This window comes from Ahaetulla prasina, chromosome 6 (assembly GCF_028640845.1).
Source record: "Ahaetulla prasina isolate Xishuangbanna chromosome 6, ASM2864084v1, whole genome shotgun sequence".
Classification (NCBI taxonomy): Eukaryota; Metazoa; Chordata; class Lepidosauria; order Squamata; family Colubridae; genus Ahaetulla; species Ahaetulla prasina.
The window spans coordinates 75,060,467-75,081,239 of NC_080544.1; the positions used below are offsets into that span (position 1 = coordinate 75,060,467).

General features: G+C 41.3%; 1 protein-coding gene across 1 annotated transcript in view; it reads right to left on the reverse strand.

Moving 5' to 3' along the window:
* EPHA4 (EPH receptor A4) overlaps positions 1-20,773 on the reverse strand; it is a 182,043-nt gene that overhangs the window by 105,771 nt on the left and 55,499 nt on the right. The window contains exon 2 of the mRNA XM_058188074.1: positions 9,188-9,343. Within this exon, the coding sequence (XP_058044057.1) occupies positions 9,188-9,343 (156 nt within the window). The remainder of the gene's footprint in view (positions 1-9,187; positions 9,344-20,773) is intronic.

Here is a 20,773-nt window from a genome sequence, read left to right on the forward strand (position 1 = left end):
CAGGATATTCAGAGTTAAATAGAATCCAAGAATATGGATTAATAAAGCTAATACAGTTTAATTTGTTCTAATTAAACATCAATCTTGCTTTGACCTTTGTACTGATCTACTAGTACTAAGAAGTACCTCATCCAATTTCCATTTTGGGAAGTATCAGAGTAATTAAATTGACTGTTTTATGAAAGAAGCAGCTGAATTTTCCCATACAAACACATGAGCTGGATTTTGTTATACAGAACTGCAGCATCAGTGCTCTTGCTCATAAATTGAGTAGTCCAAGGACAATGAAATCATTGCCCTTGTGACATGAACATGCTCCAAGTTCCACTTCTCTGCTCTTGCTTGCTACTAGCATTCTTGACAAATTAAGATGTAATCTTCTATCTTGCAACTCAGCATGTATCCTCAAAGTTTGCTCTACTCCCTGAGATTTTAAAGGGAGGAAGGCAATCAGGCAGGCAGACATGCATATGTGTATCAAGTTTAATTCATTCTAGCAGAGATACTGAACTTGGTGTGAACAGACCTTTTATGGCTGTGAAGAAGAAAGAAAGGAGGGGAAGGGTACACTTTAGGAGTGGGAACTTCTGTTACTACAGATATTAGTGAAGAATTTTCAGAGAGTTAGCTAACACAACATGATAGGAGTACCAAAGGATTCAGCCATTTCTAGAGAGCTAATTTCTTTGCCATTGATCTAGAAAGAAAAGGAACTTTATATACAGAAGCACCTATTAATCTTTTCAACAACAAAAAAACTATTCTAGAAAATATTTATGATTTTACAGCTCTTGATATACAAAGCTTAATTATTTATTCATTTAGCATTTTTGAAGTGGCTCAAAACAAGGCAGAAAATCTTGCATCCTTCTATGCCAAATGCAAGGTGCAGCTTACGACATATAAAACTCGATATGGATTAGGGTCTTCCTAATTGAAAAAACTTTCATTAGTAACTACCTGTAACCTACAGATAGTAGATAAGGGCTTTTTATCTATACCACCAATGAAGTATGTCGATTTTTTGAAGCCTCTGACCAGAAGAAGACAACAATGGTATCTGCAGTTTACAATATTGTCACCAATAAGATGACTCAACCCAATCACAGCATCATAAAACTTCTGCCACCGCATACTTGCATCCAGCTGTCTCACACAACTATGTAATTTGCATCATTTGCATGATATGATTGCCATACACTTGTCATTATCTTCCCGCCTTATCTCTTCTGTGGACACCACCAGTGAGCAAGAAACTAAACCACATTTAGCACCTAAGTCATCTTTTTATGGCCCTTAAAACACCTTAAAACAAAACTCTTAAAAATTGATGTACAGTTCTTGGTGATTTTGAAATGGAAAGCAGATGAAAACTATAGTCTAGCCTGGGTGTTGGCAACCCACAGCACTGGAGCCACATGCAGCTCTTTGGGCCCCTTGCTGTGGCTCCCTGCCAAACCAGATCCCACCAGTGGCTGGCACTGCCCTTTGTCCTCCCAGTCACTCCTTGCCTGAGAAAGGCAAGATGGAGGCAGATGGAGGCAGATGGCAACTCACTCCATATTCCAGAGCGAGAGAAAAGCAGACCTGTGCTTGCCTCTTCTTCTGGCCCTTGTTGGTGCTGCATGCACCTCAGTCACTCAGGGAGACACAGGTGTCAGCCCTTAAAGTGATCTTTCTATCTTTGAGCCTTCAGGCTTCAGGCTTGCCACAAATTCTACTGTGGGAAAATGGGAGGGGGACTGTATAGAGTGAAGAAGATATGTAGTCAAAATAAAATTCTTCCTAGACAGTCAAGGCCGTTGTGCCCTGGGGAAGTATCTTCTGTTCTGGAAGATACCTGATTGGTTTGTGTGGTGGACATGTGGGTGAATGGCAAGGACTTGAACTTTATTTTGGGTAAGGAAAACCCAGAAGCCTTCAGATTTGGGTTTTCCCAGATGTGCCAATATGACATCTCTTAATAAAAATTAGCTTTGAGGAAACTCAAGCCTCGGAGTTAGATTACTTTGGAGGTATTACTTGGAACCCTGACAGCATGACTTTCTCTCTGCCCAAGACACATGGCCCGTCCATGGCTGATGCTGGTGCTCTCGCTGCCTCCATGGCCTGCTTGCTGCTGTTGTAGCGCCTTGCACAGCACACTTAAATTTAGTGCACTTCACAATGGGGGAGATGGTGTCCCCTGCTCCTTCTGGACCCCATTACGAAACAGAGCATTGGTCCCCCAGGGAGACACGTGGCTTGCTCTCTGCCCCAAGACACTGGCCTGGCCCGGCTGCAGCCGATGCTTCATGTTGTAATGGGCTCCAGGAGAAACAGGGAACGCCATCTCCCCCATTGTGAAGCACAGTAAATTTAAGTGTGCTGCGCAAGGTGTTGCAAGACCAGCAAGCAGGCCATGGAGGCAGCGAGAGCACCTTCATCAGACACAGGCAGGCCAGGCCAGTTTCTCAGGGCAGAGAGAAAGTCATGCATCACCCCGAGCAACCGAGATGCATGCAGCACCAACAAGGGCCAGAAGAAGAGGCAAGTATAGGGCCGCATTGCTCCTGGAATATGGAGCGAGTATCCATCTGCCACTGTCACCCTTACCTTCTCAGGCAAGGAGTGACTGGGAGGGGAGGGCAAGGGGCGGGGCCAGCCAGTGGTGCAGGGGAATGAAGAGCTTCATATATCTGGGAACCTGAAATGACTCTTGATTTAAATCATATGTTAAAAGCACCGAAAGAAGAAGAAAGAATATCAGCAAAAACAAAAACAAAACAAAACCAAAGAAACCAACCCTCGCCTCTTTTTGGAAATGGTTCAAGAAGGAACACACACACACACACATACACACACACATGGGGGGGAGGGAGAAAGAGAGAGAGAGAGAGAGATACCCATTTCCCACAGAAAAGAAAACCCTGGGAAGCCACAAAACCTGAGTAGGTGTGATTGGGGGTCATGTGACTGGGGGGGAGTGAGTGACATCAGGTTGGCCACACCCAGCCAGGTTTTGTGGCTCCCGGGATTTTCTTTTCTGTGGGAAATGAGTCCAAATGGCTCTTTCAGTGTTTAAGGTTGCAGCCCCCTGGACTCTAGCCACTAGAATCAAAAGGATACTTTGCAAACTGCATACTATGATTCCTGATCCAGTGTGAAAAAAAATCATTTACCAGAACTACCCTGAAAGGGTCTTCTCAGGGTGCCGTCCGCCAAACAATTTCAGCTGGCGGCCCCCAGGAGCAGGGCCTTCTCTGTTGGAGCTCCTACACTCTGGAACAAACTTCCCCCTGGCCTACGCCAAGTGCCTGATCTTCGGACCTTTCGCTGTGAGCTAAAAACACACTTATTTATTCAAGCGGGACTGGCTTAATAGTTTTATTAAATTTTTAATTGGGGTTTTATTATTATAAATAATAAATTTATTAAAAATAAATAAATTTAATAAATAATAAATAATTAAAAATAATTAATAATAAATAATAAATAATTAAATTTAATAAATAATAAATAATTATTATTATCGGGCTCTGCGCATGCGCAAGATGGCGCAGCGCTGAAGATTCGGCTCTGGCGTGGAGAGGCCCCTCCGATGCTGGCGATGCCTCGGCCGCCCGTTTAGCTGCTTGCTGTCCCCGGCCCGGTAGATCTTATCTCTGGCAGTCATGGGAGAGGTCTTCGGACTTTTTCACATACATGGCTGCTGAGAACGAGGCCGGATAGGCAAGCGGTGGACCTGGGCGGCCATGTTTTAGGCTCGGAGGTGGGGCGATGAGTCGGCGTTTTTCTTCGGCCATTTCTCGGCCGATTCTTTTAGCCGGCTGGTCTCTAGTCTCTGGCTCATTTCCCGGCCCGTCTTCTGATTATAGATTCCGGACTTTTCGGGTTCTTGCCTCTGCAACTTGGGCCTATGGCCCCCTGGACGATCTGGATGATAGCGGAGGTATTACATCTACCCTTATTATTGCCATCTGCCTCGTTGCCATGGCTTTTTGGCTTTTGGGCTTTCTCCCTGCTGCCGGACTGTGGACTTGGCAGCCTTCACATCCTCCAGCCTCTCGGAGAGGTTCAGCCTTTTATATGGGCTTCGCCTCTTGGAGGGAGAGGTCTGGAGAGACCTGGCCTCTGGAATGGTTAGGATTTATTCCTGGCCATGTTTGGAGGTGGTTGTTGGAGGACTGCGGGGAGATGATGGAGGCATCCCGGAGTTGTTCCCCTGTAACCAGTCTGTGACTGTGATAACATCACCCATGCCTCTCCTCGGCCTTTTGGGATTTCTATGGCCATTTTTGGTCCTATTAGGACTTTTTGGGGGAGATAAGGGATTTATTTGGGGACAGAGGAAGACGGAGGAAGACGTGGCCAGCGACCGGAGTGCCATCTCCCCTCACCCCCTGTTCCAGGATGTTTGGACTATGCACCGGACAGATTATCATCTAGACTGTCATTCAGTGTCAATTGGTGTTCCATTCTTTGTTTGTCCCCATTCTGGACTAGTACCATCTGTTATCATCTTGCCATTCGGAGATGGAGCCTCTATACTGCCGATTTCTATCCTCAGCTGCTACGCATTATACTTCTTGTGAACTCTTGCGCCTGCGAGGTGCCCCCGCCTCACAGGAATGGCCCTCCTCACTATCGAGGGCCGGCCTCCATGACGGGTCTTGGGACCCACAGAAGTGGCATGCGAAAAAGAAGAGCTTGTGGGGTTTTTTAGAGAGGGAATTTTTAAGGGGTGGGAGGGTAAGGGCGGGTAATGGGGGTAACCCGTCGGGTGGGGGGCCAGTTCCTGCACATGCTCACGGCGGTTCTTCTTTATTAGGTTCGGAGGTTATGGGGGAGGAGTGTGTTCCTATTTGTGAGGGTGGTTCTATTGACACGGTAAGTGGGAGAGGCAGGTATGGCGGAAGCGAGGGGTCATATCGATTTCTGGGAGCGCGTGCTCGATGTCTGAAAGCGATCATGCGCTCCGACCCCTTGGACTTCTCCCGTTCCCCGGATGGTCAGGATCCTCAGAGCTTGGGCCTTCGGTTGATGTTGTGCAATGCTCGGTCCGTGGTGAACAAAGCCCCCCTCATTTGTGATCTTATACAGGGGGGCTCCGCGAACCTTATGGGCATCATGGAGACCTGGTTGGGCACTGAAGGGGGGGTGCCCCTTGGGGAAATGTGCCCACCAGGTTTCCGAGCATTCCATCAACCGAGGGATCAAGGTAGGGGTGGTGGGGTGGCGGTTGTTATAAAAGAAAGTCTGGAGCCGAGAGAGACCACTGTTCCTCAGATTGCCGGTTGTGAATCCCTCCTTGTGAAGTGGGGCCATAGGGGTCAGTTGGGCCTGTTAGTCACGTACCTGGCTCCTTGCTGCGTGACGACAGCCCTGCCCGAGTTGTTGGAGGTGGTTGCCGGGGTGGCGGTTGAGACCCCTAGACTTATGGTCATGGGGGACTTTAACCTGCCTTCTTCCGGCACATCATCAGCATCGGTTCGGGAGTTCATGGCCTCCATGACGGCCATGGACCTGACTCAAGTAGTGGATGGCCCCACCCACATTGGGGGAGGCACACTGGATTTGATTTTTATCTCTGGTCAGTGGATGAGTGATCTGGTTTTAGGAGACGTAGTCATTGAACCATTGTCATGGTCAGATCACTCTCTCCTTCGTCTAGATTTTCAGACCGCCATCCAACACCGCAGGGAGACGGGACCAATATGGTGGTTCCGTCCCAGGCGCCTGATGGACCCGGAGAGGGTCCTGACGGAGCTTGGGCCATTCCCTGAGGATCTTGCCCATGGCACGGCTGAAGAACTAGTCGCGGCTTGGGAACGAGCCGCGGTCGGGGCTTTAGACCGTGTCATGCCTTTGCGGCCTCTGACCCGGCGCAGGTCTCAACCAGCTCCTTGGTTCTCTGAGGAGCTGAGGGAGATGAAACGCCGGAGAAGACGCCTAGAGAGTGTTTGGAGATCCAGCCGTTCGGAGGCTGATCGGACACTAGTTAGATCCTATAGTAGGACCTACCTAGTGGCACTGAGGGAAGCGAGGCGTTGCTACACCTCCTCCCTCATTGCGTCGGCAGATAACCGCCCAGCCGCCCTGTTTCGGGTGACCCGTTCCCTCCTTCACCAGGGAGAGCGGGATGACCCGTTGCAGGGACGTGCTGAGGAGTTTAACGGTTATCTATACGATAAAATCATTCAGCTTCGGGACGGTCTGGATCAAAATTGCGGCGATTCAGATGGGGCATCTGAGGGCGGTCTTGTTGACATTGTTTGGGATGAGTTTGACCCTGTGGCTCCCGAGGACATGGACAAGTTGTTGGGTAGATTGAATGCCACCACGTGTTTACTGGACCCGTGCCCCTCCTGGCTGGTACTGGCCACTCAGGAGGTGACACGAGGCTGGCTCCAGGCGATTATGAGCGCTTCATTGTTGGAGGGAGTCTTTCCAGCCGCCTTGAAAGAGGCGGTGGTGAGGCCCCTCCTCAAGAAGCCTTCCCTGGACCCGGCTGTTTTAGGTAATTACCGTCCGGTCTCCAACCTTCACTTTACGGCGAAGGTTTTAGAGAGTATGGTGGCACATCAGTTTCCCCTTCACCTGGATGAAACTGTCTATCTAGACCCGTTCCAATCCGGTTTCCGGCCCGGTTACAGCACTGAGACGGCTTTGGTCACGTTGGTGGATGATCTCTGGAGGGCCAGGGATAGGGGTTGTTCCTCTGCCCTGGTCCTATTAGACCTCTCAGCGGCTTTTGATACCATCGACCATGGTATCCTGCTACGCCGGTTGGAGGGATTGGGAGTGGGAGGCACCGTTTATCGGTGGTTCTCCTCCTATCTCTCCAATCGGTCGCAGACGGTGTTGACAGGGGGGCAGAGGTCGGCCCCGAGGCGCCTCACTTGTGGGGTGCCTCAGGGGTCGATTCTCTCGCCCCTTCTGTTCAACATCTATATGAAGCCGTTGGGTGAGATCATCAGTGGCTTCGGTGTGAGGTACCAGCTGTACGCTGATGACACCCAGCTGTACTTTTCCACACCGGGCCACCCCAATGAAGCTATCGAAGTGCTGTCCCGGTATTTGGAAGCCGTACGGGTCTGGATGGGGAGAAACAGGCTCAAGCTCAATCCCTCCAAGACAGAGTGGCTGTGGATGCCGGCATCCCGGTACAGTCAGCTGAGTCCACGGCTGACTGTTGGGGGCGAGTCATTGGCCCCGATGGAGAGGGTGAGCAACTTGGGCGTCCTCCTGGATGAACGGCTGTCTTTTGAAGATCATTTGATGGCTGTCTCCAGGAGAGCTTTTTACCAGGTTCGCCTGGTTCGCCAGTTGCGCCCCTTTCTAGACCGGGATGCCCTATGCACGGTCACTCACGCCCTCGTGACGTCTCGTCTGGATTACTGCAATGCTCTCTACATGGGGCTCCCCTTGAGGGGCATCCGGAGGCTTCCGTTAGTTCAGAATGCGGCTGCGCGGGTGATAGAGGGAGCCCCTCGTGGCTCCCATGTGACACCTCTCCTGCGCAGACTGCACTGGCTGCCTGTGGCCTTCCGGGTGCGCTTCAAGGTTCTGGTAACCACCTTTAAAGCGCTCCATGGCATAGGGCCGGGTTATTTACGGGACCGCCTGCTGCGACCAAATACCTCTCACCGACCCGTGCGCTCTCACAGAGAGGGTCTCCTCAGGGTGCCGTCAGCTAGGCAGTGCCGTCTGGCGACACCCAGGGGAAGGGCCTTCTCTGTGGGGGCTCCCACCCTCTGGAACGAACTCCCCCCAGGACTTCGTCAACTTCCGGACCTCCGAACCTTCCGCCGCAAGCTTAAAACACATCTATTTATTTGTGCAGGACTGGAGTAGATTTTAAATTTTATATTGGTTTTAATGGGTTTTATTATTTATATGGTTTTTTAAAAAATTGGGCCACATAGAATAAGCTTTTTAACTGTTATTTTATTCTGTATTTATATGTATTTTTATTTGCCTGTGAACCGCCCTGAGTCCCTAGGGAGATAGGGCGGTATATAAATATGATAAATAAATAAATAAATAAATAAATAAATAAATAATAAATAAATAAATAAATAAATAAATAAATAAATAAATAAATAAATAAATAAATAAATTATTTTAGGGTTTTTAAATTTTAAATTTTTATATGTCGGCCATTTTGTAATATGCTTTGTTTTAAATTTTTTGTTTTAATTCTATATATATTGGTTTTTTATCTTTTGGCTGTACCCCGCCCTGAGTCCTTCGAGAAAAGGGCGGTATAAAAATCTAATAAAATAAATAAAAATAAATAAATAAATAAATTTGCTTATTAAAAACATTTATTCTTCACTAACCCTCTTCAGAATTTTAGCCGGGCTCATAGCAAATAATCATTATCTTTTTAATTCTAGAAAGAGGTTAACAATAATGAGCTGGATTTCCTGATAACCCTAAATTATTTTAGGCTTGTGGCACATTCAAAGATAGCCACCAAATTTTAATTCTTAATATGCTAAGAAATTAACATAATTATGACATAAGAATAATTAGCCTATTTGCTATCCTAATTTATTCTATTGGTTCAGTCTCTTACTTCTAGCTTCACCTGTTTTGGGAGTAGTCTTTGGGATGTAATTCATATAGCTCTTGTTCAGGTACCCCTGCCCTACAGGCAGCAACTTTACTGTGTAAAAGTAACTGAGTGAATCAGCTCTTATGTTAAAACAGTGTGTTAACTTTACCCATTAGACAGATTAAGCAGCCAGACAAAAACCAATTTAGAGCTACTACAAATCAACTTTTACACGATTGTTTTTTTTCAAGTATCTCCCCACCACCACCATTTTCTGTTTCAAGTAAGATCTGCAAGCCTACAATTGCTCCTTATTATGCAGCCTTGAGGCACTCGTACAGTACAGGTACTGGAGTCATAAAAAAAAAGTGGAGGGAAATGCTGGAGTTCTTGTTCTCACCGTTGACCTACATATTGTAATTTAATTGCAAACTTCATTTTCTGATGTGTGCAAGAGAGAGAGAACCTGGTGCTGACATGCTGTGTTGACTCGTTTAAAAGGGAATTGTTACTGAACGTTCCTGTCACTAACAAGACATCATTCATAGGAAGATGTTCGTCTCTGGGGAGTGTTCCATGTATAAATTATTGAAACAGCAGGAAAAAAAAAAGAGGAAATTTAATAAATGAAGGCATCTGACTTACGAGTACAGGGCATGGAGGCAGCATCATTTTCTGCTCGGAAAAAGCCTGGATCACAGGTGCAAGAAGTAGAACCTTCCCAGATGGAGAAACTGTGAAGTGGGCATTTGGCACAGGCAACATCTGTTGAAAAGGCTTTGTGGTATCCAATCTTGCATGCTTAGAGAGAGGAAAGGGGAAAAGAAAGATTAGTTGGATAATAAATGGTTCTTTTATTTATTCATATGAGGATCCATGGACATTTTCAAAAGGAAATGAATAATTACCGCTCAACCAGCCAAGTAATGAACTAGTTATCATGTTCTTGATTGCAAGCTGCTCAACTGGGAGATACAATTTTAAATCCAATGAAAGCCTTTTTAACAAGCAAGCTTACAATTACACCTATAATCTTATATGTGTAGAAATCTCTTTTCATTCCTTGCATAGAATGAAGAAAATGTTTTGAATAGTGGCCCACAAATGTGTATTTGAAGCAATTAATTAAGCAGAAATTAAAGATAGAAAAGTGTTCAACACTAAAAGCCATTCAAAACAGAGAAAACTACCAGGGCAGTTTTTATAGATGGCAAAGACCAAAAGAATAGTGGCTGTTTGCCAATCTTTATAGCTCACTTTAATGTTTCTAACTTTACAATCTGGTCCAGGTATCAATGACCTTTTTCAATCAAAGGCATTTCTTGAATTTTGACTAAAAGTGATAGGCATGACTAGGAAATGGCCGTCGTGAAAGAGTTGTCATGCACAAAACAATGAGTAAGTCAGTCACTCACACACTGATATAGAATAGAATAACAGAGTTGTAAGGTACCTTGGAGGTTTTCTAGTCCAACCCCCTGCCTAGGCAGGAAACCATAGACCAGTGAAATCAAAAAAATTTACTACCAGTTCTGTGGGCGTGGCTTGGTGGGTGTGGTGGGCATGGCTTGGTGGGCATGGCAGGGGAAGGATACTGAAGGATTTCCATTCCCACCTCACTCCTGAGGGAAGAATATTGCAAAATCTTCATTCCCACCCCATGCTGGGGCCAGCCAGAGGTGGCATTTGCCGGTTCTCTGAATTACTCAAAATTTCTGCTACCGGTTCTCCAGAACCTGTCAGAATTTCACCCCTGCCCAACACCACTTCAGACAAATAGTTATCCCATATCTTCTTTAAAACTTCCAATGTTGGAGCATTCACAACTTCTGGAGGCAAGTTGTTCCACTGATTAATTGTTCTAACTGTAAGGAAATTTCTCCTTAATTCTAAGCTCTTCTCTCCTGATTAATTTCTACACATTGCTTCTTGTCCTGCCCTCAGGTGCTTTGGAGAATAGCTTGACTCACTCTCCTTTATGGCAGCCCCAGAGATATTGGAACACTGCTATCATGTAACCTCTAGTCCTTCTTTTCATTAAACTAGATATACCCCAGTTCCTGCAATCGTTCTTCATATGTTTTTGCCTTCAGACCCCTAATCATCTTTGTTGCTCTTCTCTGCACTCTTTTTAGAGTCTCCACATATTTTTACATCGTGGAGTCCAAAACTGGAAGCAGTATTCCAAGTGTGGCCTTACCAAGGCATTATAAAGTCATATTAACACTTCATGTGATCTTGATTCTAACCCTCTGTTTATGCAGCCTAGAACTGTGTTGGCTTTTTGGCAGCTGCTGCACACTGCTGGCTCATATCTAAATGGCTGTCTACTAGGACTCCAAGATCCCTCTCATAGTTACTACTATTGAGCAAGATACCACATAAACTGTACATTTGCATTTTGTTTTTCTTGCCTAAATGTAGAACCTTACTTTTTTCACCATTGAATTTCATTTTGTTAGATACTGCCCAATGTTCAAGTCTGTCAAGATCCTTCTGTATCTTAAGCCTATCTTCTGGAATGTTAGCTATTCCTGCCAGCTTGTCTGATGAGTTCCCCATCTATCCCTTCAACCAAATCATAGATGAAGATGTTGAAGAGTTCTGGACCTAAAACAGAGCCTTGGGGTACTATACTTGTACCAGGGGTGAAATCTAAAAATTTTCCCTACTGGTTCTGTGGGCATGGCTTAATTGATGGGTGTGGCTTGGTAGTCAGATGACTGGGTGGGCGTGGCCAATAACAATAAATAATAAAAATAATAAACAATGTATACAAAATAATAAAAGGTACCAAAAACCAACTTTCACATTTTATACAGACACAACACAACACAACTGATTCACACACAATGTAAAAGCAGCTGCACTTCACCCAAAATGGCCCCTACAACAAGTAGGAATCTCACACAGCCACAAAAAGCTCAAAAACTAACTTTTACACTTTACACACACAACACAACACAACACAACAGACTCACACACACACACACACACACAAAATGCCAGATACAGCTTTGTGAGATTTTGTGTGTTTGTGTAGTTAGAGTGAAACATACAGAAACCCACCAAATCTCAGAAAGTTGCACAAATATTTTATTTGATTATTTTATTTTAGTTATATTTTTTAGATCCGGGGTCTCCAACCTTAGTAACTTTAAGCTTTGTGAACTTCAATTCCCAGAGTTCCTCAGCTAGCAAAGCAAGCAGATTGAGGAAGCACTGAAGAATGGATTGCAGGCAGGCAGATTCAGTTGCTAGCTAATGCAACTGATATAAAGCATGGCTTTGCCAGCCCGAAAGGAGTAGTAATCAGGTAAGTGCCTCATTGCAGCCCAGAACCTTTTAAGAGGAGTTTTTTTACAAGCTCTTCAGCTGAAGAACTTATAGAAAACATGTTTTTTAAGGTTCTGGTGATGAAGAATTCAGCGGAGAGGAGCCTTTTAAAACCTTTTTTTTCACAACCTCTTCAGCCGAAGAGGTTGTTTAAAAAAAGAGTTTCAAGCATTCTGATGATCTCATCTGAGCCTCAGGATCATCAAAGGCTTTTTTTTTACTTTTAAAGGCATGTTTTTGGCTGAAGAAAAAATGCTTTTAAAAGTTTTTAAAAAACCCTCTGATGATGGCTTGACTCAGCAGGGGAAAGGAGCGGGGCTAGGGATTTTTGCTACCGGTTCTCCAAATCACCCACCACCATCACTACCGGATCGGGTGAGCCGGTCCAAACGGGAGCATTTCACCCCTGACTTGTACTGTACTGAGAGTACATACTTCCCTCCATGTAGATGGAGTTCCATTGAGGACTACACATTGAGCGCAGTTGTTCTGCACTCAAGTTACAAATCCATCTGGTGGTGATGCTGTCTAACCCACATTTTTCTACTTTATCTAGTAGTAGGTTATGGTCTACTTTATCAAATGTCTTACTGAAGTCCAAGTAAATTATATTGACAGTGTTCCTCTGGTCCACTGATTTTGTTACCTTTTTAATATAAAGTAATTAGCCTCCCAAGATGGAGCCTTAGTGAGCTCAAAGGTATTCCTGAAAATCAACATGAAGCACTAGAGGCTACTACTTTGTTCTGAAACATGCCCATTACCCATTATTTCCAGTCGTTTTTTTAAAAAAACCTCAGATCATCAGCCACATAGAGTCATTATATGGGATAGACAGCCATATAAGTCATATAATAAATAAGTCAATGTCAGACTTCAAAGGAGGTATCTGGAGTCACACCAGTGCCCTAATGCACCAATGTTGCGTCTCCTGACTTAACTTGTCTTTAATCAATTGTGCTTCTGTAACAATCAATATATACTTTTAGTTTTCCTCCTAGCAGTTTCTCATCTTGCCATATATTCATTTGATTGTTTTACATTAAGTAAATTTCACTACCCAGGGAAACTTTAAATTCCTCTCTAGGGATTTGATTCCAAAATTTTCTCAGCATTCACTTGCAACATTTATAAAGGACCAAGTCACTTCAACTTTATTAACAAACCCATTTATGGAATCTCTTTAAGGAGTCTAACTTTACAAAGTTTGGTGCAACATCCATAAAAATTAATATATTGTATTCGTTTACTTTGATTTTTATTGGGCTAAAGCAGGGATGAAATGCTCCCAGTTTGGACCGGATCAGGCGATGGGGGTAGGTAGTTCAGAGAACTGGTAGCAAAAATATCTCCCCCCCCCCATGCCCATGCCCACCCAATCGCCCGATCCCCACTTGCCTGGCAGCTTCCTGCTTCTTTCGGTCTCACTCACTATTCCAGCCTTGCTTTGGCTGCTGCAATCAATTGCATCAGCTAGTAACTGAATCTGCCTGCCTGCAATCCATCTCATCGGTGAGCAACTCAATCTGCCTGCCTTTTCCCTTGAATTGGGTATGTAAGGGGGGGAGCTTTAAAAAAAATAGTTAATTGGGGTTTTTTTTAGGAGTTTTATTTTTTTTTAGACATAGCAACTTAAAGTTAAGGAAGTTTTAAAGCTAAGGAAGTTTTAAATTTAGCTGCTTTTATCTAAAAATATAAATAAAATAAAATAATAAAATAAAATATTTGTGCAGCTTTCTGAGATTTGGTGTGTTTCTGTAATGTTTTACTCTAACTACACAAACACACAAAATCTCACAAACCTGTATGTGCCATTGTGTGTGTGTGTGTGTGTGTCAGTTGTGTTGTATTGTGTTGTGGGCATGTAAAGCGTGAAAGTTGGTTTTGGGTTTTTTTGTGGCTGTGTGAGGTTCCTGCTTATTGCAGGGGCCATTTTGGGTGAGGTGCAGCTGCTTTTACATTGTGTGTGAGTCAGTTGTCTGGTATTGTGTGTGTATAAAGTGTGAAAGTTGGTTTTTGGTACCTCTTATTGTTCTGTGTACTTTGTTTATTATTTTTATTATTGATTGTTATTGACCACGCCCACCCAGTCACCTGACCACCAAGCCATGCCCACCAATTAAGCCATGCCCACAGAACTAGTAGGGAAAATTTTTAGATTTCTCCCCTGGGCTTGAGGAACTTATAAAACAATTCTAGAGACTTAAGATTTCTTCTTGCTTTAATTATTACGTAATTACCTCTGGTGGCTCAACGGACTACGTCTGTCTGTTATTAACACAGCTGCTTGCAATTACTGCAAGTTCAAGTCCCACCAGGCCCAAGGTTGATTCAGCCTTCCATCCTTTATAAGGTAGGTAAAATGAGGACCCAGATTGTTGGGGGCAATTAAGTTGACTTTGTATATAATATACAAATGGATGAAGACTATTGCTTAACACATTGTAAGCCGCCCTGAGTCTTCGGAGAAGGGCGGGATATAAATTCAAATTTTAAAAAAATTACAGTAAATAGGGTTCAAATTGCATGTGAATTTTGGCTGTTTCTAATAGAAGGTTTTATTTTATATACCAAGAAGGGATTTTTTAGCTGAAAGCTAAAAATCATTGGACTAAAATGCATATATTAACTCAAAAAAATTTAAAGGTTAATGTACAGTTCAAACTAGAGATATTTAATGGGAAAAGTATGGAAAATTACAGAGTATTTTGTTCTTATATGTGATAATGGCAGCAAGATTTCTATATGCCCAACAGTGGAATGATTTGACAATACCTAGAATGGAATGATATCAATTTGAAGCTTAACTGTTCTGATTAGTCAAAAGACATTGGCAAAATTTAATATCAATTTAAAGCTTCTTTTGGACTTTTTGCATAAAGTAGAAAAAATGAAATAATCATATTGATTTGGATATTAAAATATTTATAGATTATTCAAAAACGGATGTTACATTGTAATTGTAGAGCAAGTTGAATTCAAGTTTTATTTATACCTTCTGTAAAGAAAGTCATTATTTGTGTGCATTTTTATTTCTGTTTTATATTTTATTGCACTTCTATGTGCCATTTTTCAATATATTTTAACTTCTATTCTCTCTTGACTATTAGTTTTCCATTATTTTTTTATTTTAAAAAACTTAATAAAGTTATTTTTTAAGTAACGCTTTTTGTGGATTTGGGCTAACGTTTAACATTTGCAGAAGCTAATATTGTCAGTATTCTTATCCAAGTACCCAGAAAAAAATAAAATGTCTCCTGTTGAACATGAATTGTTTCCAATAGCGGGCAACTAAATGTATCTGAGAAATGCACATATAAGTCAAAAGAAAGTTACATACAGAATCAAAATGGCTAATATTATGGACATAACCAATAGAAAACATAAGACATAGTCTAAAAAAACGTAAGATGCAGACGTAAGATGTAGAAAATGCTATCCATCATGGAACATGAAACGTAAGATGCAGACGTAAGATGTAGAAAATGCTATACATCATGGACGTAAGATGTAGAAAATGCTATCCATCAAATTCATATCAAATCCACCTGACCACAGTGACTACAGTATTTTTATGTGCCCAATGATTCTCTCGGAAAACAAAATTTATTGCTGTACTTTTTCCCCAGAAATATTATATTATTATATATTTTTACAGAACTGATTTTTCCAAAGTTTTAAGTAGTGCAGCTGTTATTGCTTTTTTTTACAGAAATATGTAACTGAAGTTACAGCATATATTAAAATTCTAGTAGTCATATATTCAGACCAAAAATGTATTTTATACATTTGAACATTGTGGTTTTGAAGTCTGCAGCATGACATTTCCATATAGGCAGTCTGATTCTCAAATTAAACAAAATGACAGAAACCAAAGAAGAAATCTGGAAGGAAAATAATTTAAGGATGGAAACACTAGCAATCTGAGCCCCATTTACTAACTTCTTGCTCTTTCCTCAAAACAACTTCCTTGCACTTAATATGCTTGAAAAGATCTGAAGAAAAGTAGTGCAAGGAATGTATCCATTTTCACATACGAACTGAAATGTGCTTTTTTCTGCTTCTCTCATACTATGATACATGCAGATCATATTAATCCAAAAAAGAAAAATGGAACAAAGCCATTTTTTAACAGAATGTACATTTTACCAAACGTAGGTTTTTCATGCACATTATAGACTAATTTAAGCAGAAACACATTGAAGCTCATCTGTGACAAGAGCCCTTAAGTCACTTTGGAGCTTTGCCTGCTGTATTTTCAGTCCAAGTGTTTTGAAAGGGCTGGGTCCAGCATTATTCTTTTCTGGCTCAAGAGAACTCACATACCTATTCTTTGGAAAGCATTTGCTTTTTCCTATATATTAATCCCAGTTCATTAATTTTTTAGAACCCAAGAAAACTCTCTGAAACACTCTCTCTCTCTCCCCCTCCTTTCCACCCCCCCCCTCTCTCATGCAGCAGTTTCATTTCAGCTGTAGAAAATCACAAAACCAAATGCACAATATCTTCATTTTCTTTATTCATGAATCCCAGTTCTTGGCATCTTACTCTGTTTGCTAATCCACTACATTAATTCAACATTTCTTTACATCTTAACAGACTTTTATGCCACAATTTAATCTTATTCTTTGAAAGGTCCCCCTCCTTCTCTTTTTCTGACATAGAAAAACAGCTAAGTCCTTTCAAATGAAACAAACTTAAGTTATTATACAGTATTTTTGCATGTTAACAAAGTGAAGAAGAAAAAAGCAAAGCTGCATAGATCCCAATTTCCTGAAATCTTTATTGAACATTCAAGACAATTCTCATTCTTTTCCTTTTCTTGGGAGGATTTTCTGGAGAAGACAGTGTGTGAATGGCTCACAGAAAGATGTATTCTTATACGGATCGCAAAAGATGCCATTGTAAAAAGATTAGGTCACATGAGCAATGCAAACTTTGAATTCAATTCCCTTAGCTTTGCCTTAATTAGTTCTTTCTGTTTGAAAGACACAGAAAAAGGGGCCAAGGGGAAACAATTTTTTATTCAGATCACACACTGACATGACAAGGTTATTGTGGAAATATAATTGTCTTCAGGATTTCATAATGGAGTACTGAATCAGAGAAAAACAAAACCCTAACACCTGGGCAGACTCCCTGATCTTTTCCAGCATATAATTTTATTACAGAGAGATCTTTTTTCCAATAAAACAATTAATGCACTTTACTCTAGGCTACACCGTAGGGCAGTTGTTGGAATTCTATTGCCTCTTGGGGCAGACACACATCAGCATAATGGCTTCAGTTCAAATATAGTTATACACAGATTGATGCTGTGTGACAATATGGGTCTCTTGAGCCAATGAAGAATATGGGAAGCATATAAGAATATACTTTCCCAGTGACTCTAAGAAAGTAAGCTATGGCATTTGAACAATAGACATTGGGATATATCATCACACCGGGATTAAACAGTCATAAAAACAATGGTACACAATTAAAGCAAAGTAATTAAAAAACAAATGTTATAGAGAATTTGTAGCTGGAGAAGGCTAGCATTAAATATGTCATTTTTTAAAGAGATCTCAAATATACCAGCATTTAAAAGATGCCTTTCACTATGAGATGATTGGAACTGATATGTTATAAAGGAAAATGTATTTATATGAAGATATAGAGGTACTGTACATATTTTGTGTGAGCTCTAGTGTCTGTTTCATAAAAATGACATAAAGGTTTAAATGTCTGTATCTTTGTTTTGAAAATGCCATGCACAATATGCATAACTGTCAAAAAAAATACAGCATTTGTAAATGAGAAAAAAATTAAAAGTATCAAGTAACCTACTTGCTCTCAATTGTCTGAATACAAAAATGACAACAGCATTATTATTATTATCATTTCAATGACCAAAACATCTTTGGCACTGTGTTGCTGAATTTTAGTTTAATCATCTTTTTTTTTACAAGATCAATAATACCTATTTTTTCTCTTTTGACAGATTTTCAAATTATAACCAACTCACATCTGCCACCCCCAAGCAGACAGATTCTTCTTATTCAGGGGATTTGGGGCGGGAGGGTTGTCTTAACAAATTTACTGGGTGTTAATTATACAACTCACTTATTTGTTTTGCTGTACATGACCTCCCTCTGCAAATATACAACATTTTTGAATCCAAAAACTCATCAGGGGTTTTTCTGACAAGGCATTTTAGGCCAGGCTCTTTTGACCCAAAAGCCACTAATCTCTACCTCAAACAAAATTACAGGATTTTATTTCACTATCCTTCATTCTCATCTTGAATTCCATGTCTTTTATTTCCTAATTCACTGGTAGCATATACCTAATTTGGAAAAATATTTTAACTTAATTTAAACTCTTGTCATGATTTTTAACAGGGCAACTCTCATGCCTCATTCCCAACCTATTCTGCCTGGCTGTGCACCCTCTGCAACCCTCGTGGCATCTCTACCACATATACACAACTCTTCCCAACCCACATAACACCTTTCATTTGCAATCACCTATCATTCCTGAATCACAACTCTGCACACCCTTTCTGTTGAAGGAAGGAAGGAAGGAAGGAAGGAAGGAAGGAAGGAAGGAAGGAAGGATCTCAACAGACAGTCAGAAGTTGCTCCTGCTTCCATTATTTTGTTTTTGTTTTGCTTTTTTTGCCTACCAGTAGTCATTCTGTTTTTCTCTTTAGGTAAGGAAATATCTCTGAAACATTGATGCAATAGGACACAGGTTGTCTAGTGAATTAATAAGTCTTGTAAAAATTACATTTTTCTGGTTCCAGTTAATTTTTCAGTGCAATGCCTTAAGGGCCATATAGCTCCTTAATAGCCAAAAGGGAAGAAATAAAATGAGGTCTTTCTTTGAGTTATTATTTGTGACCTATAGAATTCAGTTCAGTGTATTAAGTAGTCAAGTAAAAAACAGCTGCCTTTATTTAGCAGTTCTTGTTGGTATGTATTTTATAGTCTTTGCCTCAGAATCCCAATAAATTACAACGTATTTAATAACATCTAGCAGTAGTAGTAGTAACTATTTTACTACTAAATCTATATATAGAGGAAAAAACAATTTCTACACATTCTAGTAATTCTTCTGCTTTGCTAAGGAAATTTGATTTAAACTTGATATATATCTTTTGTGGGAATAAATCCACTGAAAACAATACTGCTTAATTAAGGAATATTGTGTCATAAATGTTCATTTTGAACCATAGGGAGGGAAGGAAGGAAAGAAGAAAGGAAGGGAATGGGGAAGAAGCAGGGAAATAAATTTCCTTCGTTCGTTTGCTCTTTCCTTCCCTCCCTAGAATTCCTGTCAGCCAAAATAACAAAACATGCATTATGATGTCACATACAAACATTTTCTTCTCCTACTGCTTTTTGTACATTTTCTTCTCCTACTGCTTCATTGCAATTTTAAGTAAAAATTCCTCCACTATATTCTAAAAAGGCAGAAAACTGTTTCTTCTGCGCAAGCAAATAATTTGTCAAAAGTAGGGAATGGGTTTTGTCAGCACACTACTGCTGAGGCATAAGACTATATGACTTAGTTGGGTTCAATCTCAAATTGGTTGACTTGGGGTCACCTTCAGTTTAAATCCTGGGATTTCTTACATAATTCAGCCATTCAGGTACAGCCAGTTCCATTTGATCTATGAAAGGTGGCACCTTTTTAATAGTCAAAAATGTTTTCTTTTCTTTATTTCTCATGACACCACGAAATATCTCTTTTGTTCTTATGGTTTCGGCTTTTAAATTATCTGTCAGTCACAAGAGGTGGTTCAGATTCTGTTGAAATATGTCATGACTGCGTTTAGTAGTGTGCTATGTGATTTCACCACTATCAGAAAAGAAAGGACTCCCAAATCTTTGTTAAGTCCGCAGAAATGAAGTGACACAATCACCCCTGGCAGAAGAAAACCTCTGTTTCTGACTAGGATAGCATTGGTAACCCATGGCCCACAAATTCAATGTGAATACTGAAAGCCTTTCAAACTATGTACACATTCTTCTGCCTGCTACTAATGTATCTCTCCTTAGGCTCTGGCCACCACTGCAATTTGCAATGTGATTACTCTTACCATAATCACTGCTATATTATATGTGGTTGCCATGCTCTACTTATGGCATTTAGTAGAGCAGGCCTGGGACAGGAGAATATTATTCCTTTTTCTGTAATTCTATTTTTTGTTTCTTCCTTCACCAGCAGTAAATTCTGCAGAGATCCCCTACCTTACCTCTTTCTGTCTCACCCATATGTTAGAGAAGAAGAAAGAAAGAGAAACTATAGTAGCCAAACAAGCATGGATCTCCATTTTTCACAAAAATGAAAGTAGCACAAGTATAAAGATTAGAACATTTATGATGAGAAGATCGCTATGAATCAATACTGAAGGGGTAGGCACTGAAAGTCACACATACTACAAAACTGCTCAGCAATATGTTCCTTAGCAAAGAGGAGAAAAGTAAGATTTTGCATACGTAATATTAAAGGATGCTAAAAGTTATGCTAATTATACTTAGGATCTACTTCAAATGCACTGACCTTCTACTATTGCTCCAACTTCCCTTTTTTTCCATCCAATTGGTAACATTTAATACTGGTGTCAGCAGCAAGTGATGCTGAGCGAAGAATAATATCTGTACTAGCTTTCCTATTTCAGACTGCTCAAGCTGCTGCTATGCTTATTATAGGCTTCATCTGACTTGGGAAATTTAATTGCTTTTGCAGAAAGCTGTTAAGATTCAGGAAATGAGTCAGCTAGCAAATTTCAGAAAGCTAACCATTAAAAAAAATCTCAGGGCATCATTTCTCACTTGATTCAAGCAACTAGGGGCAATCTATGATGACATTGTTAAATTGGCACTTTTAAAAACTAGATCAGTGAAG